This window comes from Hemiscyllium ocellatum, chromosome 1 (assembly GCF_020745735.1).
Source record: "Hemiscyllium ocellatum isolate sHemOce1 chromosome 1, sHemOce1.pat.X.cur, whole genome shotgun sequence".
NCBI lineage: Eukaryota > Metazoa > Chordata > Chondrichthyes > Orectolobiformes > Hemiscylliidae > Hemiscyllium > Hemiscyllium ocellatum.
The window spans coordinates 78514438-78538981 of record NC_083401.1 but is presented as its reverse complement, the minus strand read 5'-3'; the positions used below and the strand labels follow the sequence as shown (position 1 = coordinate 78538981).

The 24544-nt window shown below is 41.4% G+C and overlaps 1 protein-coding gene across 4 annotated transcripts in view; it reads right to left on the bottom strand.

Annotated features, from left to right (window-relative positions):
• LOC132818988 (uncharacterized) overlaps nt 1–24544 on the bottom strand; it is a 116123-nt gene that overhangs the window by 30725 nt on the left and 60854 nt on the right. For all 4 annotated transcript variants that reach the window (XM_060830214.1, XM_060830205.1, XM_060830195.1 and 1 more), the window contains exons 3-4: nt 18111–18223; nt 16172–16274 (exon numbers count right to left, since the gene is read on the bottom strand). In XM_060830214.1, the coding sequence (XP_060686197.1) occupies nt 16172–16274; nt 18111–18223 (216 nt within the window). The remainder of the gene's footprint in view (nt 1–16171; nt 16275–18110; nt 18224–24544) is intronic.

Here is a 24544-nt window from a genome sequence, read left to right as displayed (position 1 = left end):
ACTAGCACACAGGTGCAGCAGGTAATCAGGAAGGCTCATGAAATATTGGACCTTATTTCAAGGGGTTTGGAGTATAAGAATCAGGAAGTCTTATTGCAACAATACAAGGTGCAGATGAGATCACACCTGGAATACGGTGAGCAAATTTGGTCTCCTTATTTAAGAGAAGATATTGTTTCATTAAAGGCAGTTCAGAGCAGATTTGCTACAATGATCCCCAGCATGCAGGCACTGTCTAATGAGCGAAGGCCTAACACTGGAGGTTAGAAGAATCAGAGGTCATCTTGTGGAAACATATAGGATTCCTAAAAAGTTTGACAGGGCAAATGCCAAGAGGATGTTTCCTCTCATGGGAGAATCTAGGACCAGAGGGTATAGTCTCAGCCTAAATGGGTTCTAATTTAATACTGAGATGAGGAGAAGTTTCGTCTCTCAGAGGGTAGTGAAATCTTTGGCACTGCTTGCCATAGAGAGCTGTGGAGGTAGAGTCCTTGTGTATTTTAAAGGCTGAGGTAGAAAGATTCTTGATCAATAGGAGAATCAACAGGTCACAAGGAAAAGACAGAAAAGTGGATGTGAGGAATATTAGATCAGACATGATCTTAATGAATGGCAGAGCAGCTTTAAGTGGTCAAATGATCTATTCTTGTTCAGTTTTTTATGGTCTTATACAATGTTGATAATTGGGGGGTTCAGTGATAGTGATCCCATTGCATATATTCAGTAAATGGTTCGATCCTGTCGTATTGAAGATGTATATCACGTGGCACTTGTGTGACATGGATGTCACTTGCTTTCTGTCAGCCCAAGCCTGGTCAGGACTCACTGCTTTTGGATATGGACTGCTTCAGTATCCAATGAGTTACAATAGGTGCTGTGCAATCATCAGCAAACATCCACACTTCTTCCCTTATAATGGATGGAAGGTTATCTCAATGCCATATTCTTTCGTGCATTTAGGGTCTAGAAATCTATCTATTTCTTTCTTAAATCTATTAGGTCTCCACAGCCTTCTGATGTACAGTATTCCACAGGATCATCACCATCAGAGTGAACGAATCTCTCCTCACCTCAGCCCTAAATGGTCTCCCCAGTATTTTGAGATTGTGAGCCCTTGTTCTAGTTCCCCAAGTCAAGAGAAACATCATCCTGGCATCCAGACTGCCCAGCCCAGGCAGAATCTTGTACATTTCAGTGAGATCCCTCTGAACTCATTTCTCTGAACTCCACTGGGTACAGGCCAAGTCGACACAATCTCTCCTAATACAACAAACCTGCCATCCCTGGGGAACAGTCTGGTGAAGCTTTGCTGACACCCATCTATGGTCTATCGTTTCTTAGACAAAGAGACTACACTTGATCAGATTCCTCCAGCTGTGGCAAGATATCCTTATTGCTGTACTCAACCCTTTTGGGATGAAGGCTAACACACCAATGGCCTGGTTCACTACTTGCTGCACCTGCACATTTGCTTTCAGTCAGAGTACCCTTTGGACGTCAGCATTTCCCAATCTCTCACCATCTAAATAACACTCTGCTATTCTGTTTTTCCGATTACCGTAGATAACTTCACACTTATCCCCATAATACCACATCTGCCTTGCATTTACTCACACACCCAACTTGTACAAATCGCCTTGAAGCCTTTTTACTTTCTTCTCACCACTCACAATTCCTCCTAATTTTGCACTGTCAGCGAACTTCAAAATTTCACATTTAAGTCCTTTCCAAATTGTTGATAGATATTGAAATAACATTAATCACTCTGTTATCCTATTAATCACTGCTTTCCTTCCCAAAAAAAACTAATTTCTTCTCAGTTTCCTGTCTGCTAACCAAGTCTCAATTCATGCCATCATTTAACCACAATCCCATGTGCTTTGACTGTGCACACTCACCTCTTATGTGGTATTGATGATCCAGATAAACCACATTCACTGGTTCTTCCTCATCTATTCCAGTAGTTACATCCTCAAACATCTCCAATTGGTTTGTCAAACATGTTTTCCCTTTAATAGTTCCACACTGATTTTGTCTAACCCCTCTTGATATTTTCCAAAGGTCCTGTTATTATATTCTTTATTATAGACTATATTATTGTATGATGTTGGGCTCACCAGTCTGTAATTCTCCCTCCCACCATTTGTAAACAGTGTGATTACATTCACCACGCTCCAATCTACTGGGACAGTTCCAGAACATATTGCAGGGCATTGAACTTAAATTAAATTTTGTAAGATGACAACCAACACATCCACTATTTCCGCGGCTGTGATATATCTGGGTAACAGTCAGGTGTCAAAGGGAGGACAAGTTAGCACCCACGTAAAAGATAAAGAATCTAGTTGAGATATTCTGGCAAGAAAAGTATTTTAAGAAGTATTTGCTGTTTGCACACCCCTGTGTGGATACCTTCACCTGCTAAATATTTAGATCAACAGACTACGCACATACAACTCTTGACTTTCAATCCTTAGATTTTAATGTTTGAAAAATAATGAGCCAAGTGTCTGCAATTGAAGATGTGCACTTCTGAAGAATGAAATTCCACACTGGAACTATACTATCAGGCAAGATGGAAAGATTTTACAGAAATGAACTATTCAATGCCTCAAACATTATGTGGCAACAGATCTGTATACTGAGTCACCAGAAGGGAAGCTTGTGGATAAATTATACAGTTGCTTTCAGGTCAACGCTTCTTAATTACATGTTTTTTGTTTACTTTTTTTTTAAAAGTCATTACAATACTACCCCAATTCAATCTCAGTTCTCAGTACAGTTAAACGGTATTCATGAATGATATTTTATGAGTATTAAAAATATTCAAAAATTACTTAGAACATATACTTGCATTCCAAGATCATCATTCCATGAACTTGCAGATTCCAAATATTAATCCATTAGTTTATGCGTTATGTATAAATAATGATCTGGCAGCTGTAATGCTGTAGATACACATGTAAATTCAAAAACTTTTTTGAAAAGTTAAGGGAATAAAGTTTGATCTTTAAGACTGTACAATGGTTACAAAAAAGAAATCATGTTTCAATGCCAAATGTAAAGTTCTTCACAGGGCCATTGATATTGAAATCCTTCAAAATATGAAATAGGATTCAGAATTAAAGATGGCTAACGTATTCCATTTTGCTTAAATTGCAGAAAGCACCATTCAAAGAAATGATTGAAGGAGTTGATGATGGAGAAATATTGGATATAGATAAGAAGTATGTCGTTAAAATTGAGGATCACAGTTTTACAGGGTGAGGTTGACTAAAAAACAAAAAGAAGATTGTGCTAAAAAGAGGTTATTTTGGACTGCAGAGATGCTAACCCAGCATTTCCTGTTAAGATCACTACTGGTATCTCTGTAAAAGTGATACAGACTCAGATAGGAAAGACAATACTGAAACTTACAGACAATGCAAAAATAAAGAGCATGGTTAATCATGCAGACTAATACAACCAACCTCAAGGTGACATGCAAATTAACTGTTTGTGCTGTGAGGTGTCAAATGAAATTTACAGCTAGGACGTGTGATGCACTAAATTTGAGAAGTAGGGACAAGGATAAGAAGTACAAAGGAACTTTGATTATCCGAATATCAGTTATCTGAATTTCGGATTATCCGAAGGGGATCTCAAGGTCCTGATAGAAACATTATGTCAAAGAGCTGTTTCAACCCTGATAGCGTCTTTTGTTTACAGGTACAATGATTGAAAACGAACTCAGTTCACTGAAATGCTACAGAGAACAGTCCTGAACAGTCAAGGTAGCGTCTCTAAATGACTGAACTCCCGCCCTCTCTCTCTCTCCCCCAACACTTTCCCTGGAGTTCTACATAGGTGTGAACCCTGAACCCCTCTTCGCCAGATAATTTCTCCAACATTGTCCTGTACAGGGCAGAGGTGGAAACTGTCAAAAAGTTGCAGTAAGAAGGTGTGTGTGTGCCCTATTTGGAGACTTACCACAAAAAGGCAGCAGCAGTCTTACTGTTGGTGTCCAGTTCGCCTGCCCTGGAGGATGGGGACGCACACAGGGGTCGGACGGTGGGTGGGGGTGGACTGGGGTGGGTGGTGGCAGACAAGGTTGGGGGGGGTCGGTCGTGGTGGGGATAGCTGGGTTTGGGAGGATGGAGGCAGATGGGGTTGGAGGACGAAATGGGGAGGCGGGTGATGTTGGGGGGCAGGGTGGGGGCAGACGGGGTGGGACGGATGGGGTTGGGAGCGGGCAGTGGGTGGGGGACGGGGTTGGGGAGTGGGGTGGGGGTGGACAGGGTTGGGCGGATGGGATTAGGCGGACGGTGTTGACTGGTGGGTGGGGGACGGGGTTGAGGAGTGAGGTGGGGGTGGACGGGGTTGGGCGGATGGGATTGGGTGGATGGCGTTGACTGGTGGAGTGGAGGTGGATGGGGTTGGGCAGATGGGATTGGGTGGATGGCATTGACTGGTGGGTGGGGTTGGGGGTGGGCAGTGGGTAGGGGACGGGGTTGGGGAGTGGGGTGGGAGTGGATGGGGTTGTGGGGTGGGTGGGATTGGGGGCAGAAAGTGGGGGGGGAGTGGAGTTGGGGAGCGGGGTTCGGGGGCTCGCGCGCTGTGTGCTGCTGCCTAATCTCTTGAATGGGGAGCAGACTGAACAGAAAACTCTGAGCCCCTGAGAAAATCAATTAACCCGAATAATCAATTATCTGAATGAAATAGTGCCCGCCCATCTCATTCGGATAATCGAGGTTCCTCTGTATACATTAAAGAGTGTTTTCCAAATTATCAGCAAAGCACTTTCACAAGGAACGTCTGCAGTAACAAATGTTTCACTGATGTTCATAGGTCCTAATTGACTACAGCCTCAGTCCAAGCATGAACAAAAGAGCTAAACAGAACAGGTGAGATGAGAATGATTCACCTTGGTATCAAAGCAATATCTTACTGAAACTAGAGTCAATGGGAACTGGGGGGAGGATCTCTGCTGGTTGGGGTCATACCTAGCACAATTAAGACACTTGTGGTTGTTTCAGTTCAACCTCAATCTCAGGACAGTAAAGCATCCGAGGAGCAAGACGGTGCCTGACCTGCTGTACTTTTCCAGCACCGCACTCTCAGCTCTGTCCTCCGGCAAGTGCAGTCCTCACTTTCTCCTAAATATTTTCTAATCAATGTACAGAAATGTTACTACATACCTCTGGAGCATGTGGGCCTCAAGCCCGAGCCTCCTCAGGACAATACCATTATGCCACACAAGGCATTCAATTGCTGCCAATGAATCTGAATGGCCTTTTTCACCAGAATTATATTCTGATAGGTGGAGAACAAATCAGATTGAATTTTGTTGAAACCACAGGAACATCGGAACAGGAGTAGGCCATTTAGCCCCTCTATCCTGTTCCACCATTCAATGAGATCCTAGAAGATCTGGGGCCTACACTATATACCTGCTTTGGCCTATATCTCTTAATTCCTTTGATTAAAAGGGCTTATCTGTCTCAGATTTTAAATGAACAACTGATCCAGCATCCACTACCACTTATGGAAAAGAATTCCAAACATCTACATCCTATGTGTATCGAAGTGCTTCCTTACATTGCTCCTGAATGGCCCTCTCATTCTAGAATCCTAAGCCAGTGAAAATAGTTGATTTTTATCTATCCTGTCTTTTCCTGTTAAAATCTTGAAGACGGATCAGATCACCCCCTAATCTTCTCAATTCTACAGAAAACAGCCTAATTTGTATAGTCACTCCTCATAACTTAACCCCTGAAGTCCAGGTATCATTCTTGTAAACTTACATTGTACTCCCTCCAAGGCCAATATATCCTTCCTAAGATACAGTTCCCAATCTGCTCTCAGTGCCCCAAGTGGGGTCTAACCAGAGTTTTGTACAGCTGCAGCATAGCTTTGGCATCCTCGTACTCCAGTCCTCTAGAAATGAAGGCCAGCATTACATTAGTTTTCTTGATAACTTTCTGTAGCTGTTGGTGACATTTTAAAGATCTACACAACTGAACCCCAAATTTCTTTGTACATTTAACTATTCCACTTCATAGCATCTCGAAAGTACCTTGATCAATCCTCTTTTGGTCCAAATGGATAACCTCACAATTTGCCACAATCTGCTCATTCATTTAGTCTAGCAATATCCCTTTGTAATTTTATGCTATCATCTACACTGTCTACCATGGCACCTAATTTTGTTTCATCAGCAGATTTAGACATATGACTTTTTATGTCATTATCCAAGTCATTAATGAATATTGTGAATAATTAAAGTGTTAACACAGATCCCTTTGGGACATCACTGCTCACATCCTGCCAAGTTGAGTACCCAGCCATTATTCCTATTTTCTGTCAACTGCCACTCAACCATTTTCCCAACCATGTCAGTAATTCCCCTCAAATCCATGGGCTTCTACTTTAGTTAACAGTCTTTTATGTGGGACTTTATCCATTGACTCTCAAAGTCCATGTAAAGAACTTCAAAAGACATTTCCCTATCCACTACAAAAATTAAATGAGGGTTGTCAGGCATAACCTCCTTTTCATGAATCCATGTTGGCTCCCCCGATTAACTGAACATTTTCAATCCTTAATTATAGATTCTGACAATATCCCCACCACAGATATTAGGCTAACTGGATTTCCTCTTTCCCCCTTAAAAAATGGAGTGACATGTGCAAGTGTCCAATCCAGAGGTTACGACACCTATATTGAGGGAACTCCTAAAGATTATAGTTAGGACATCTACAATATGTTCCCCTATTTCCTTTAACCAATGCAATCCTTTATTCTAAACTAATACAACAACAGACATGAGACAAGGTGAGGAATAAAACAGAATGATAGATGATTCTTCACACAGCGGGTTGTGAGTTCATGGAATGCCCTGCCAGTAGCAGTGGTGAACTCTCCTTCTTTATGGTCATTTAAGCGGGCATTGGATAGGCATTTGGAAGTTATTGGGCTAGTGTAGGTTAGGTAGGATTCGGTCGGCGCAACATCGAGGGCCGAAGGGCCTGTACTGCACTGTATCTTTCTATGTTCTATGTTCTATGATGATTATTGGAGTTTGCTAATACATCTCAAACTGGCTGGGGAAGGATTGGTAATAGATAATTTGCAGATTGGATTAAAGTGAGGATATAAGAATGTTCACTGTTTTAAAATATTTGCAAAATTTTATACTGTGACTCTTTGAGATCATCAAATCATCAAACATTTTTATTGCATATCAATGTACAATCAATAACTGGCTGCATTTTCATGTCTAAGAAAGTATATTTTATAAATATCTTTCAAACTCAAGGCACTTATTATTGAATCAACTCTCCAAAACGGTCCAACTTTTGGACTGTAGTCTACATAGTAAAACACAGTTGATTTCAAAGCCGATGAAATACTGGCCAAAATCACATTTTCACTCGACTGTTGTAAATACAAACTCCACAATCTAAAAATGTCAACACCCACTCACTGCTGAATCTTGCGTCACATTTAATCTAAACTGAAGCATATCTGGAATCAAACATGCTTTGCGAACAAACTCATGATTCACAGAATGTTTCAGAAAGTTTTATGTAAGAGACCTTAATTTCTCAACTTTTAGATGCGATCTGCAACTAACTATCCAAAAAGACTTCCAAGTAAAATCAATACTTTTGTAACTTGCTTTGACTCAGTGTTTGCAATGACATATAATCCAACTCTTAGAACAGAAATGTCCTTAAATTTACTAATGAAACAAATCAATGTAGACATTCAGAAATTGATACCAAATTGTGAAATGTTGATGTCACTTTTTCAATTAAGTGTACTAAAAAGAATCCCTCATGCAAAAAGAAATCTGTTAGACGATGATAATAAAATCAAGCAGAGCTATTCTGAATAATATTTTTATTTTGTTTAAATATACTTGCGAACAATGTCGCTTTTCTTCAAGGATGGAAATTCTTGTAGTCAAGAATTCTAGTTCATTTTATTCACTCTCTCTTAGTGATATTCCAAGATATATTAGTGTACAATGTCAATAGATATACAATATCAAGATTATCACATTAAAATCACGAAGAAAGGATATTTTGTGTGATATCAGATGAGCTAGCAATAAAACAAATGTCTTTTAAAATAATCAATAAGGTTCTGTTGTATTAATCCTGAGAAATGTAACTCATGCACCAAATATGACACTAATTCCATTCTGGATCAGTGGTGCTGGAAGAGCACAGCAGTTCAGGCAGCATCCATCTACCAAAAGGAGTATTTGTAAATAAACAAATTGGATGCAAATCTAAAAGAAATTCAACCGTCACTACCAGTAATAATATCCCCTCTATATTAATTTTAGTTTGCAATATGTTATTCTAACTACTATTTTGGAGCCATCTGCCTCTGACTTCTAATTTATATATTTCTTTTCTGTGCCTCTCTTTCTCTCTACACCTCTGTTTATTTGCCAAGTTTGTTATTTTTTTTACAATATGAGTATTGAGGCAGTTACCAAAAACAAATATTAGGCTGAATATTTCAAGTTCCTGCCATGTTTCTGACATGGGGAAGGAATGGGTAAGATTGGGCAGGTGCCCAGCAAACCACATTCCTAGCCATCTCCCAACTCACCCCATAATATGGGGGTTGGGAGAGATGGATAGACATTGGAATAGAAAGCCCACCAGCCACATGTAAATAAATAATTATGGGTTAATTGTTAATTAGTTCTGATGAAGAGTCACTGCACATGAAATGTTAACTCTGCTTTCTTCCCACAGATGCTGCCAGACATGCTGAGTTTCACCAGCAATTTCTGTTTTTGTTAAGGGTTAATTGAGCTTGCTAAAAGCTCAATCGACCCGAATATAACATTCACAATGCCAAGCATAATGTTTCTCTGTCAAAACTTTCTTTTAAAACAACACAAGGAAAACAGGAAATATCTTTGGAGGATGCACTCTGCCCGTTGGGGCATATCTGAGGAGACAGTATCCCTTTCTCCCTACCTGCCTATACTTCAAAACCAATGCCCCACACATTCCCTTATCCCCTTTCCTAAAGTGGGCAAAACTATTCCTTTGACATACCTCATTTCAGGATACTCAGGATGGGTATCAACCCCCATTTTCATCCTGTTAGTACTGCCCACAACAATATCAAATTTTACTTCACGGTCGGTCTGTAATCTAATTTCTAATCAGGTGAGGGTTACTGTGGGGGGAGGATGGTTGGGGGGAAGCAGTCCACACCCATGATTTTCACACAAAGTTTCAGAAGTAAATATGCAATATCATTTTCCCTTTAAATAAGTGGTAAAAAAAAATCGCTGGCCAAATATTTTGAGCATTCAATCATATCCACTCGTAAAGGACTTCGTAGAGTGTCCAAATTAGATGTAAAATTAGAGTTAAAGTGAGCTGAAAATGTGTTGCTGGAAACGTGCAGCAGGTCAGGCAGCATCCAAGGAACAGGAGATTCGACGTTTCGGGCATATGCCCTTCTTCAGGAATCAGACCCAATTGACAACCATATGAAAGTCTATTTAGCAGGATTCAATGTGAACAGCATCATGGGAGACATGAAGAAGGGCTTATGCCCAAAACGTCGAATCTCCTGCTCCTTGGATGCTGCCTGACCTGCTGCGCTTTTCCAGCAACACATTTTCAGCTCTGATCTCCAGCATCTGCAGACCTCACTTTCTCCTCCTTAGAGTTAAAGTGACTCAGTTTACTGTGGCGTCACATTCCTTCAACTTAGTCATCAGGCTACATGTCAGGGTTTTCACTCTATAACTGAATTCTATGGTTAACTTGAACACAGAGGCTACATTTTCCAACAACAGCGTTGCCACGAGATATATATCATTCATATATCAGCAGGTCTCCCATGATGCTGTTCACATTGAATCCTGCTAAACAGACTTTCATATGGTTATCAATTGGGTCCGATATTGGCTATTGGCAGTTTTCAGGAGCACTTTGGGTTCAGGCCAAATTAATATTTTCCAGCAAAACTAATGGTCACAAAAGGTCCTTCATTACATTCAGTTCTCCCTGGATAAGAGTTATTCTGCTATTGTTGTATGGTGAGCGATTCATTTTGCAGCATCAGCAGTTGCAAATTCTGGGAGAGTGTTGAATATTTACCAAGGTCTGTTACAGAATTTTGGGGTATCCCAGGACATTGGAGATGTTTTGGGGATCCGAGAGCACTGAGAATGTAGTCCAGGGAATGTGGGCATTACAAAGCGTCTTGCAGAGGGAACAGTAGCCCTTGTGACCATCAAAATTGTAGTGAAATTTTGAAAGGGTTAACATCTGAGGATGTGACTAGAACCATATTAATAATGAAAGAGAACACATGACTGAAAAGACTTAAGAGAGTTTGATCATGGCTATAGCACAGTAAATATACTTATATAAAGCTGTATATAGGTATTTTACATAATAAAGTTATTATTTATATCCATGGAAGGGATAGTATGCACCAAGTGCACCAAAACACATTTGGAAATTCAGAAATCCATTCATATTGGGACAGCTTGCCCTCAATCTTTAACAATCAGAACCAAACTGCACTTTGTTCTTTTAATGGATTAGAACTGAATTGCAACATATTCCCACAAGTCAGCCACCTCTCCCAAACTGTTCAGACTTGTGTTGACAGGCACCACCTTTTAATGATTTCTCCATCATTGGATGAGTTCTATCTTTGCATTTCTGCTTTATATGCTCTTTAACAATTAGTGAGTCTGTCAATCTCCAGATTTTAATAAACTTAAATTTTCATAATTATCAAAACTATACCATATCAATTCAAAGTTTGATTATTCATTCAGTTTCCAAATTTTGAAATATTCAAATAATCGCCTAAGGTTTCAAAATAATACAGAAGAGAATTTGTTTTTACCTTTGATTTTTTTAGTCAGGAGATGTAACTTAAGTAAAACAGAAAATGCTGCAGTTTGTATAAATACTGTCAGTTTGGCAGCATCTATGCAAGAGAAACAGAGTTAAGATTTCAGGTCAGTGACGTTGTTTACAAACTTGCTTTGACTGGCACAGACCATATCAAATTAACAATTAGCAGCTAACATTTGTACCACACAAATGCCAAGCAATGATTCTCTCCAATAACAGACAATCAAACCACTGCTCCTTGACATTCCATGTTATTACTATCACTGAATCCCCACTATCAACTTCCGGAGGGGGTTACCATTGATCAGAAACTGAACGGGATTCGGCCATATAAATACAGTGGCTACAAGAGCAAGTCAGAGGTTAGGAATCCTGCAGCCAGTAACTCAACTCCTAACACCCTAATGAAGTCCACCATTTATAAAGGCATAAGTCAGGAGTGCGATGGAATACTCCCCACTGGCCTGGATGAGTGCAGCTCCAACAACATACAAGAAGCTTGACACTGTTGTGGGGAAAATCGCAAGCCTTGGAGTCAGAGTTGGGGTTCAACGACAGAGTTTATTGTACAAGGAAATACTGGAGCTCCAGGGAGAGAGAAATACACCAACAAAACAGTGGTCAGCTGTGAGTCTTCTCTCAATCCGGAGTACATGTAAAGATACTTTTATACATTTTGTAATATAATAGGTCGGTGATGAGGTTATTGCCTCTGTTATATAGTTTGTTTATTGTAAACATTGCAAAATCATTGATAGTTTTGGTGCAGTCATTGTCAGTTCCAACACGGTCTTTGTTAATTTCAGCGCGGTCATTGTCAGTTTCAGTGCAGACATTGTCAATTTCAATATCTGCGCAGAAGTCCATTACTATACTAATGGGTGCTAACCACTCTTCCTGAGAAGGATGATTACTGCAGCCCTGGCTATTAGCACTTTGTATTGAGTCCATATCAAATTGTTAGCAATTCCATCAAAGGTGTTGGCTGGGCCCAGCCACCTCAGTGGGCAGTATATGCTACTCGTGTATTCTCTCCCCCACATGCCTTAAGCTAACCAATTAGGTTGTGAGTACATTGTGCTTGCATTCTGGCCCAGGCAGTATCTGTGTTTGCTCTGCTGTCTCTCTCCATGTTTTGGTCAATTAGTACCAGTTGCTGAAAGAGAAAGTACATGAAATTTTCTATGAACTTTGAAAAATTAACTTTGTTCCATTTCCAAGTGTGTGATTTTTTGGTGGTTTCCAGACTATCGTTCAGCATATAATTTCATATGGCCACAGTGGTCTCGGATTTGCAATTTTCTACCTGACTTAACTTTCATTTGTCAGCTCCAATTTTAACTCCAGCTAGACTTGGAACTGGTGGGTAATAGTACAAATGCAAAACTCATTCAATGCCTCAGAATAATTATCTGAGGACAAAAGTCTATGCAGGGCTATGGGGGAAAAGATAGAGAAGTTGGAATAGGTGACTACTGATGAGTCAAATGGCCTCCTCTGTGGTGTACCATTCGTTGGTTCAACAAAATGCCTAGAAACAGAAGCCATCTTTTGCTTTGTGGTCTTCATGTGGGTGGCATAGTTCAAAATTAAAGATTTGCTGACCCCTATTGGTACAACATAAAGGAACATGAGGCCATCAATATATAACTACTTCCAAACAGAAATTACTTCTTAGCTTTGACTGAAATGCAACTATCACAATGGGCTAAGTTTTCTTGAAATTTGGCTAAACTGTTAATTTCAAGGGGTTTTATGGAAGGTTTCTTGCTGCGAACCCTAACAACCTTTCTCACATGTTGTTCTCTACATAAATTATGTACTCTGTCTCCAAGGGGCAACTCTCATTGAATTTTGCACCCAGCAGTGGCAGAAATGCTCACTGGTGCCAGGAGCGTACAACAATCACTTAAACCCCAGCTCACCTTATTAAACACTGTCAGGCCTGGTCTGAAGTGGTCACCCAGCTCAGCACAGTAATCATGGTCTGGAGGAGCACATTGAAATGCTGCAATTACCTTCTGCATTCATCAAAGACAAGTACATCTTCTCTCTGCTACCTCACACGGTCTCTGCCATTGCACCTACCTCCCTCCAAGACTCAAGTACTACTAATCTCTATGTTATTTGTGGCATCTTTTCTAAGTGACCCTCATCCACCATATTCCCCCTCAAACTGCCAACCTTTCTTCTCTTCTGTGCTTTCAATTATTCACTCAAAATACCTCACCAATTTTTCTGACTGAGGACAGATCGGCCCACTGACGATCCATGGTCCCCTTTAACAGGACAAAGGACCACTCCCTTATGACATTTAGACATGACCATTTGGTTAAGCACATGCAGAGAGTTTGCTACATAAGTTGTTACTGCCTGCTGTACATGAGACAGTTATGTAGCATGGTGCTGTACATCAACATGGTCACTCCTTGCCTGTTCATTGCTGATAAGCTGCTGGTTTTCTGCCTGTGGTAAAAGGCAATACAAGACAAGACAGAAATGGTGTGAGTATCCAGGTAAGTGGAAAGAGAATAAGCATCAATAAAGCAAACTAGTCGCAATAACTGAAGTGGGTGTCTGTTCCTGTGTGCAAAGCATTCACAGCAACACCACAATATAACCTATCGGTGAGCTACAAAGTACAGTATTGAAATACTGAACTTTGTTATAAGTTAATCTGTGTTTTGCCATGATGAAGTGTTGAGTTTGGTGCTTTGTCCATACCAACCTCCATGGATGGAGGGAGAAGGTTTTCAGTCAAGGTGACCTGGGATTGTAAATCTACAGCAGTGTCCAATATCAGTCCAGGGACTTGGGCACATTCAGTAACTGCTTGGGCAGTCACAATCAAGCAGTTCATGTCATCAAAGTCTGAGGAACTGGTCATAGTCAGTCCTGTAGCTCCAGTGCTACTACTAGGTTGGGGGCGCGGGTGCACGGGAACGTAGTTGGGGAGCTACACCGCAATCAGGCAGGGGCCTAGTCTCACACAAATTGGGGGGTGCATCCAAGTTGGTCAGGGAATAGTCCACAATCAGTCATGGAGTTCAACTCAATGAAAATCAACAGGGGGTTTAATAGGACCGGCAGCTATGGTAGGAACGTGAAGGAATACAATTGTAGGGGTGGTGGTGTGCTGCGAAGCAGAGGCGACAATAATTGTGAAGGTGGTAAACATGTAAGAGATGCAAATGAAAGTTGGAGGATATGAGCTACTGAGGAGGTGAGGTCATTGACAGTCTCACCACAGGGAAAATGCAGCATGAAAACTGGCATGACAATGCTGTGGAAGCAGGGCTCTGGAGGTAATGTTGTTGGAGAAAGACAGAAAGCAGGAAACCATGGGCCAGTTAACACAACTTACACCATGGGAAAATGCTAGAGTAATTTATTAAAATAGGAATATCAGGATATTTGGAAAGACTTAACACAATGAAACACAGTCAACATTTTTGACAAATTTACTCGAGTTCTTTAAGGATATAACAAGGAGAGGTGATTGAGGGGAACTGGTAGATTCAGTGTATGTGGATTTCCTTCAGGCACTTGATAGGTGCCACATAAAAAGGTTCTTCGAAAAGATAGAAGTTCACAGTATTTTTATTGGTGTAGTGTTGAGGAAGTGCTGCACAGCTGGAAGTATCATCTTTCAGAAGAGGCACTTAACTAAAGACCTCTCTGGTAGATGTAAAAAAAATCCCATGGCATTCTTTTAAACTTATCCCACAATCAAGATCATTAAAGAAAGGGGAGAAAAAACAAAAAGCGGCAGATGCTGTGAATCAGAAACAAAAACAGAAATTGCTGGAAAAGCTCAGCAGGTCTGGCAGCATCCATGGAGAGAAATCAGCGTTAACGTTTCGGATCGAGTGACCCTTCCTCAGAACTCACTAAAAAAAGAGCTTGTGAGATTATCATCACATTGCTGATGGGAGCTTGCTGTGTGTAGACTATGTGCCACATTGGCATCGTTTCAACAGTACTTCTAAAGCAAAGTTGCCATAGTCTTTCCAGACCATAGGGCTGCCTTGCCATTTCACAAAGACAACTAGTAGTGATTTTACCTGAGGGTCACCATGCGTCATGTGACGGGAAAGACCATCATGGTAACCACAAATGGTGTGGGAACTGTTTTAAAGTACTTCACAATGTATAAAGCTTGAGGTCTTGAAAAGCATTTATATTTGTATTTGTTCATGGAATAGGCTAGCATTTATTGCCCATTCTTAATTGCCCCTGAGAAGGTGGTGGTGAGCTATCTTCTTGAACAGCTGCAGTCCTTGGGGAGTAGAGACACCCCTCAGGCTTTGGAGAAGGCAGATCTGGAATTTGGACCCTGCAGTGGTGCCCATCTTGCGGCTCCAGATTTTAAATTTGACTCTGCTACTGGAAAATGCTCACACCAATGTGGGTTTTGAGTGAGTTTGGAAAAAATTCAACATGCATTGACTGAAAACAACTGTTGTAGATAAATAACCTTGGGTTCATGTCATATTACAGATGATCACCATTGCACTACACACACACACACTCACATACACACGGACAAAGGTACATACAGACGCACACACAGACACCCACACACACCATTATAGACACACACACTCACACATACACCCCGTCACAGACTTAAGACACTCTGCACCCACTACACACACTTTCTCACACTCACAACCCCCACCCCAGACAGACAGACACACACAGACAGACAAAGACCTACATGCACATGTATATTTTGTGGGGTGAATTTGTACTTGCAGAGTTACATTGCACTTGCTCAAAAACTGCATATATTCATGTAGAACTCTGAGCTCAAAAACTGCATGAATTTATGTAAAACTCTGTTAGCTCACTTTTTAGATTAGAATCAATCTAAACATCAGGTCATAGACAGAGAACACAGGGGGCTAACACCTTCAACATATTGTCTAGCTATCATCATTGTTAACAGCTAACCCAAGAATGCAACTTTTTAAAAAAGGTTTTGTGATTTACACATGAAAGAAGTGAAACTATCACTGTATTCTAACAGATGAAAGGCTTAACAGACAATCAATTTTTCAATGTATAATTTCAGTTACATCACACTGCAAATTTTTGCTACACATTCTGTGTTATGATCGAGCCCTCCACTATCACCTGATGAAGGAGCGTTGCTCCGAAAGCTAGTGTGCTTCCAATTAAACCTGTTGGACTATAACCTGATGTTGTGTGATTTTTAACTTTGTTGTAGATAAACTCTACTTTGGAACTAGTATGTAAGATGTACGTACGAACTGAGTAACTTGGCATGGTTCAGGTGGTTGCCTGAAGTCGACTGGGTTTGTGGTCCTGATGTGTACAGTGATGTCGCAGGGTGAGTACTTGGTGCAACACCTGGAATGCAAAACAAGAGATATTTCAATGCAAGACAAACAAAAGAGATGAAAATTACTTGCTGCAACTTGAGGAACAGAGAGTTCAATTCTACTCTAATTAACACATCTCAGAACAGCTTCAAATTCATTATCAAAATTGTGAAATACATAATCAGGAAGACTTGACTCAAAGGAAAGAGTGGGAATCACTATCTAGGCCAGCATTTAATAGTCATTCCTAATTAACCTTGAGAAAATGGTAGTGAGCTGCCTTCCTGAACAGCTACAGTCTGTGTGATGTGCATACACCATCAATCCAGCATCATTAAAGGAACAGTGAGATATTTTCAAGTCAGAATGGTACAGAGCTGTGAGGGAAATTTGAAGGTTGTGGTGTTCCTAGGTAACTGCTGCATGTAATAGAAGTTGCAGTGTATATGAAGGTACTGTTGAAGGAACCTTGTGAGTTGTTGCAGCACATGTGCAGATGGGTGCACACTGCCGATATGTCAATGCTGGACTGAATAGATGGTTAAGATGGAGTTGGGTGGCAAGTGGGCTGCTTTGTCCTAGATGGTTTTGAGCTTCTTAAGTGTTTCAGGAGCTACACTAATGTGAGCAAGTGGAGAATATTCCATCACACTCCTGATTTTACCCTTGTAGATAGGTGATAGGCTTTGAAGCGGTTAGGAAGTGGGTTGCAAAATTGCTGCAAAATTCCCACCTATGATCTGCCCTCTGCTTTGAATTCCTTTAGAGGATGTGTACTTCACAGCGCCCATCACTAATTGTCCTTGAGAAGGTGGTGGTGGTGAGCTGCCTTCTTGACCCACTGCAGTCCACTGGTGCAGCTACACCAAGCAGGTTATTGTATATTATTATTTCATTTTGGGGCCATTGGTAATAAAGCTCCCCTCTCTCCCATTCAAAAAGCTTAGAATTGGTTCTCCTTCATTTTTGATTTGGTTATCTAAATTTAATTGAAATGTGGTAGCTACCTGCTAAAAAAGATAATAAAATTAAAAAGGTACATTTGGTGTGACTCACCAAGAGGAGGGCGGTGATTCCTCCTTACTGCCATAACAGAGGTCTGAGCTAACTTCTCTGAAGGTCGTTCCTCCTTGTTATCCAGACATTCTCCTCTCCTACAACAGAATCTCGAGCGATTCTCATAATGTTATACTGAGCTGATTGATTCTGCACAAAAAGCGCAGTGTAGTGACAAAAAGTCATGTGACGGGAGAGACCATCATGGTAACCTCAAATGGTGTGGGAACTGTTTTAAAGTACTTCACAATGTATAAAGCTTGAGGTCTTGAAAAGCATTTATATTTGTATTTGTTCATGGAATGAGCCAGCTGAAAATGTGTTGCTGGTTAAAGCACAGCAGGTTAGGCAGCATCCAAGGAACAGGAAATTCGACGTTTCGGGCATAAGCACCCATGGAATGAGCCAGCATTTATTGCCCATTCTTAATTGCCCCTGAGAAGGGGGTGGTAAGCTATCTTCTTGAACAGTGACTCTGTCACAACACTGCAGCCAAAATGCTGATGACGCTATAAAATCACTCCTATCTGAAAACTAATCAGCAGACTGGCTGCTGTTCTGTGCAGTGGGGAGCCTGCCCTATTTCCACACAACCCTGGGAAAGTTCCTGATGCCAGGACTGCAGCAACAAGCTGTCCCGACACAACACCCCCATGTTACCCTGGACACCCCACCTTTACCACCAAACCCTCCACAATGGGGCGGTGAAAATTCAGCCTGTTAGCTTTGCTGTCAGACCTGCTAATTATTTCCAACATTTTCTAATCATGCCTTCTTTCTGAAGTAATATTAAAAGACACAAACATACCTGTATCAATGCTGATATTTGAAGACTTGAGGATCGTTTCTCCATTGAAACAGTTGACATTGATAGTGTAAAGAGTTCCAGTCTTGCGATCTGTTAGCTTCAAACTTCCATTTCTAAACATATAATAGACATTAAATATATCAACATGATTTTGAGCATCTGTAAAACACTATAAGCAATAGATGTTAAGGTGGAACATGAAGGACCACAGTATGGTGTTCTACAACTTCCCATGTAAAGGTAAAAGCATCAGTATACCTCAACAACTTATTTATATTACAGATAATTTATTACAATTCAGAAATGCTAATAAATCCTGTTTCCCTCTGAAACATGAACTGGTGTCCAGCATCCACAAATCCCAACAAATATTTCCTGCAAAATACTAAGGGTAAAAAGACCCTCTTGGGAGTTATCTACAGGCCCCCAAACAGTAGTCTGGATGTCGGATGTAAGATGAATCAGGCGCTGAAATTGGCCTGTCGCAAAGATGTTACTACAGTTGTTATGGGGGATTTTAACATGCAAGTAGACTGGAAGAATCAAGATGGTATTGGACCTCAAGAAAGAGACTTTGTGGAGTGCCTCAGAGATGGATTCTTAGAGCAGCTGGTGCTGGAGCCGACCAGGGAGAAGGCAATTCTGGATCAGGTATTGTGTAATGAACCAGAATTGGTCAGAGACCTTGAAGTGAAGGAGCCATTGGGAAGTAGTGACCATAATACATTAAGCTTCAATCTGCAATTTGAGAGGGAGTTAGAAGTGACAATACTTCTATTGAATAAAGGGAACTATGGAGCTATGAGGGAGGAGCTGGCCAAAGTTCAATGGTGCAATACCTTAGCAGGGATGACCGTGGAGGAACAATGGCGGATATTTCTGTGTATAATGCAGAAGTTGCAGGATCAGTTCATTCCTAAAAGGAAGAAAGATCCAAGGAGGAGGCATGGGTGGCCGTGGCTGACGAGGGAAGTTAAGAAACATATAAAGTTAAAAGAGAAAATGTATAACATAGCAAAGATAAGTGGGAAAACTGAGGACTGGGAAGCTTTTAAAGAGCAACAGAGGATTACTAAGAAGGAAATACGCAGAGGAAAAATGAGGTACGAAGGTAAACTGGCCAATAATATAAAGGAGGATAGTAAAAGCTTTTTTAAGTATGTGAAAGGCAAAAAAATGGTTAGAAGTAAAACTGGGCCCTTGAAGACAGAAACAGGGGAACATATTATGGGGAACAAAGAAATGGCAGAAGAAGTAAATGGGTACTTCAGATCTGTGTTCACTGGGGAAGACACAAGCAATCTCCCTGAGGTAGCAGTGGCTGAAGGACCTGAATTTAAGGGAATCTATATTTGCCAGGGTTTGGTGTTGGAGAGACTGTTAGGTCTGAAGGTTGATAACTCTCCGGAGCCTGATGGTCTACATCCCAGGGTACTGAAGGAGGTGGCTCAGTAAATCGTGGACGCGTTGGTGATTATTTTCCAGAGTTCGATAGATTCGGGGTCAGTTCCTGAGGATTAGAGGGTGGCTGATGTTATACCATTTTTTAAGAAAGATGGGAGAGAGAAAGCAGGAAATTATAGACCAGTTAGTCTGACCTCAATGGTGGGAAAGATGCTGGAGTCTATTATAAAGGATGAAATTACGGCATATCTGGATAGTAGTAACAGGATAGGACAGAGGCAGCATGGATTTATGAAGGGGAAATCATGCTTGACTAATCTTCTCGAATTTTTTGAGGATGTAACTCTGAAGATGGACGAGGGAGATCCAGTAGATGTAGTGTACCTGGACTTTCAGAAAGCTTTTGATAAAGTCCCACACAGGAGGTTAGTGAGTTAAATTAGGGCGCATGGTATTGGGGGCAAAGTATTAGATTGGATTGAAAATTGGTTGGCTGATAGGAAACAAAGGGTAGTGATAAACGGCTCCATTTTGGAATGGCAGGCAGTGACCAGTGGGGTACCGCAGGAATCAGTACTGGAACCGCAGCTTTTTACAATATATGTTAATGATATAGAAGATGGTATCAGCAATAACATGAGCAAATTTGCTGATGATACAAAGTTGGGTGGCAGGGTGAAATGTGATGAGGATGTTAGGAGATTACAGGGTGACCTGGACAAGTTAGGTGAGTGGGCAGATGCATGGCAGATGCAGTTTAATGTGGATAAATGTATGGTTATCCTCTTTGGTGGCAAGAACAGGAAGGCAGATTACTACCTCAATGGAATCAATTTAGGTAAAGGGGCAGTACAGAGAGATCTGGGTGTTCTTGTACACCAGTCAGTGAAGGCAAGCATGCAGGTACAGCAGGTAGTAAAGAAGGCTAATAGCATGCTGGCCTTCATAACAAGAGGAATTGAATATAGAAGCAAAGAGGTGCTTCTGCAGCTGTACAGGGCCCTGGTGAGACCACACCTGGAGTACTGTGTGCAGTTCTGGTCTCCAAATTTGAGTAAAGATATTCTGGCTATTGAGGGAGTGCAACGTAGGTTCACGAGGTCAATTCCTGGAATGGAGGGATTACCTTACACTGAAAGACTGGAGCGACTGGGCTTGTATACCCTTGAGTTTAGAAGACTGAGAGGGGGTCTGATTGAGACATATAAGATTATTAAAGGGTTGGACACTCTGGAGGCAGAAACATGTTTCGGCTGATGGGTGAGTGCCGGACCAGAGGACACAGCTTAAAAATATGGGGTAGACCATTTAGGACAGAGATGAGGAGAAACCTCTTCACCCAGAGAGTGATGGCTGTGTGGAATGCTCTGCCCCAGAAGGCAGTGGAGGCCCAATCTCTGGATTCATTTAAGAAAGAGTTGGATAGAGCTCTCAAAGATAGTGGAATCAAGGGTTATGGAGATAAGGTAGGAAGAGGATACTAATTAGGAATGATCAGCCATGATCATATTGAATGGCGGTGCAGGCTCGAAGGGCTGAATGGCCTACTCCTGCACCTATTGTCTATTGTCTATTGTCAATTAAACAAGGGGTCAAAGATATCATTTAATGATATATCGATAGTTGATAGCACCATTTATGTATGCATTTGTTGACAGAGGAGTTTTAATTTGCAGAGAACTTTCCGCTCTTCTTCAAAAGGTGTAAGGAGATCATTGAGGCCTTACAGACAGGGTTTCAATTTAATACCTCATAGACTCACAGAATCATTGTCATAGAGTCATAGAGTCTTACAGTCACAGAGTCATGGAGTCAGAGTCACCAAGTCAGAGTCACAGTCATATAGTCACAGATTCTCAGAGTCACAGATTTATAGTCACAGAGTGACAGAGTCAGTTATAGAGTCATACAGTCACAGAGTCACAAAGTCATAGCGTCACAGAGTCACAGAGTCATAGTCACAGTCGCAGTCAGAGAGTCATAGAATAATAGAGAATAGAATAATTGGGTTACAGAGTCATCGAGTTATAGAGTCATAGATTCAAAGAGCCACAGAATCAGAGTTAGACAGTCACAGAGTTACAGACTCTCAGAGTGACAGATTCATAGAGTGACATATTCATAGACTCAAAGTCTCAGAATCATAGAGTCAGAGAGTCACAGAGTCATGGAGTCACACAGTGTCACACCGTCAGAGTCAGAGGCACAGAGTTCCAGAGTCAGAGTCGAGGAGTCACAGATTCATAAAGTCACAGAGTCAGAGTCTCAGAGTCATACAGTCGCATAAACAGAGTTATAGAGTCACAGAGTTATAGAATCACAGATTCTCAGAGTCACAGATTCACAGAGTCTCAGAATCATAGAGTCACAGAGTCACAGCGTCATAGAGTCACAGAGACAGAGTCACAGAGTCACGGAGTCATACAGTTACAGAATTATAAAGTCATAGAGTCACAGAGACACGGAGTCATAGAGTCACAGAGTGATGAAGTCACAGAGACAGAGAGTCATAGGGTTACAGAGTCACAGAGACAGAGAGTCACAGAGACAGAGAGTCAGAGACATGTACAGCTTCGAAACAGACCCTTTGGTCCAACTTGTCCATGCCGACCAGATATCCTAAGTTAATCTACTCCCAGTTGCCAGCATTTGGCCCATATCCCTCTAGACCCTTCTTACTTATGTACTCATACAGATGCCTTTTAAATCTGGTAATATTGTATGGAATGGCACTTCATTTCATACACACACCACCCTCTAGTGACCCTTTAGGTCACTTTTAAATCTTTCACCTCTCACCTTAAACCAATATCCTTTGGTTTTGGACTCCCCTACCTAGGGAAAAGACTTTGCCTATTTATTTTATCCATGCCCCTCATGTTTTTAAAAACCTCTATAAGGTCACCCCTCAGCTTTCGATGCTCCAGGAAAAACAGCCCCAGCCTATTCTGCCTCTCCTCATAGCTCAAACCCTTCAACCCTGGCAACATCCTTGTAAATCTTTTCTGAACCCTTTCGACTTTGACAACATCCTTCCTATAGCAGGGAGACCAGAATTGCACACAGTATTCCAATAGTGGCCAAATCAATATCCAGTACAGCCACAACATGACCTCCCAACTCCTGTACTTAATGCACTGACAATAAAGGCAAGCATACCAAACACCTACTTCACCAGCCGGTCTACCTGTGACTCCACTTTCAAAGAATTATGAACCTGCACTGCAAGGTCTCTTTGTTCAGCAACACTCCCCAGGACCTTATCATTAAGTGTATAAGTCCTGCTCTGACTTTCCTTTCCAAAATGCAGCACCTTACATTTATCTCAGCCCATTGGCCCATCTGATCATGATCCCGTTTTACTCTGAAGTAACCTACTTTGCTGTCTACTGCACCACCAATTTTGGTGTCATCTGTAAACTTACAGACTGTACCTCTTACGCTCACATCCAAATCATTTGCATAAATGATGAAAAGCAGTGGACCCAGCACCGATCCTTGTGGTATACCACGAGTCATAGGCCTCCAGTCTGAAAAGCAACCCTCTACCACCTTCTACTTTTGAGCTAGTTCTGTATCCAAATAGCATTTCTCTCTCCATCATGTCCAACTTGATCTAAAGTGTCAGAGGCTGAGGGGTGAACTTATAAAGGTTTACAAAATTATGAGGGGCATGGATAGGGTAAATAGGCAAAATCTTTTCCCTGGGTCAGGGAGTCCAGAACTAGAGGGCATAGGTTTAGGGTGAGAGGGGAAAGATATAAAAGAGACCTATGGGGCAACTTTTTCACACAGAGGGTGGTATATGTATGGAATGAGCTGCCAGAGGATGTGGTGGAGGCTAGTACAATTGCAACATTTAAGAGGCATTTGGATGGGTATATGAATAGGAAGGGTTTGGAGGGATATGGGCTGGGTGCTGGCAGGTGGGACTAGATTGGGTTGGGATATCTGATCGGCATGGACGGGTTGGACTGAAGGGTCTGTTTCCATGCTGTACATCTCTGTGACTCTATGACTCTAGAGCATGCCCAGTGGTTTCAGGTGCCTACTGCTCATGACTCTGAAATATCTAAGGCACATCAAAGCAGTCAATTAATATCAATTGTGATTAGAAACATGGGGGTGATTTGGTGGTGAGAAAAAAAATGCAGAGAATTGCAAATCTCTAGATAAAAGAAAATGTAAAAGTCATCATAGTCCCTTGGAGAGAATCAAAATATACTGAGTTTAACCTGAAGCTCACTAGGCTTCAGGTAAAGGGTAAAGATGAGAAGGTGGGATACTCATGGTGACGTTAGCCAGTACAGTACGGTGTCACTCGGTGTCACAAACCAGCCACAAAGTCACCTGAATTAACCGAGCACACCCAACCCTTGCCCGAATGTCAACTCAAAAGTAAGAAAACATTATTCCTGCCAATTAAATCCTCTTTGTGATGCTGCAGAAGGCTCACATCCAGTCATCTACCAATGAGCAGCAGTTCCATGATTTGATTATGATAACTCATGGGTGATCTGACATTTTTGATTTGATTAGATTTTGATTTATTATTGCCACATGTACCAAGGTACAGTGAAATGTGGTGTTTTTGGGCAGTACAGGCAGATCACATGAAACAAAGATCATTAGGTGATAAAACAGATCAAGCAATACAAAGTTACATCTGCAAACAAGGTGCACAAAAAACAAGATCAACATTACATTTTAAATTTGAGAGATCCATTCAGAAGTCTAATGACAGTGGGGAAGAGGCTGTTCTTGAACGTGTTGGTATCCGTGTTTAAGCTTTTGTATCTTCTGCCTGATGGAAGAGGTTGGAAGAGATTATAACTGGGGTAGGAGGGGTCTTTGATCGTGTTGGCTGGTTTTGCGCAGGAACATTTAGATGGAGTCAGTGGATGGGAGGTTGGCTTGCACGTTGGACTGGGCTGTGCTCACAACTCTCTGTAATTTCTTACAGACCTAGGCAGAGCAGTTTCCCAGGCAAACGATGATGCACCCAGGTAGAATATTTTCCATTTTCGTAT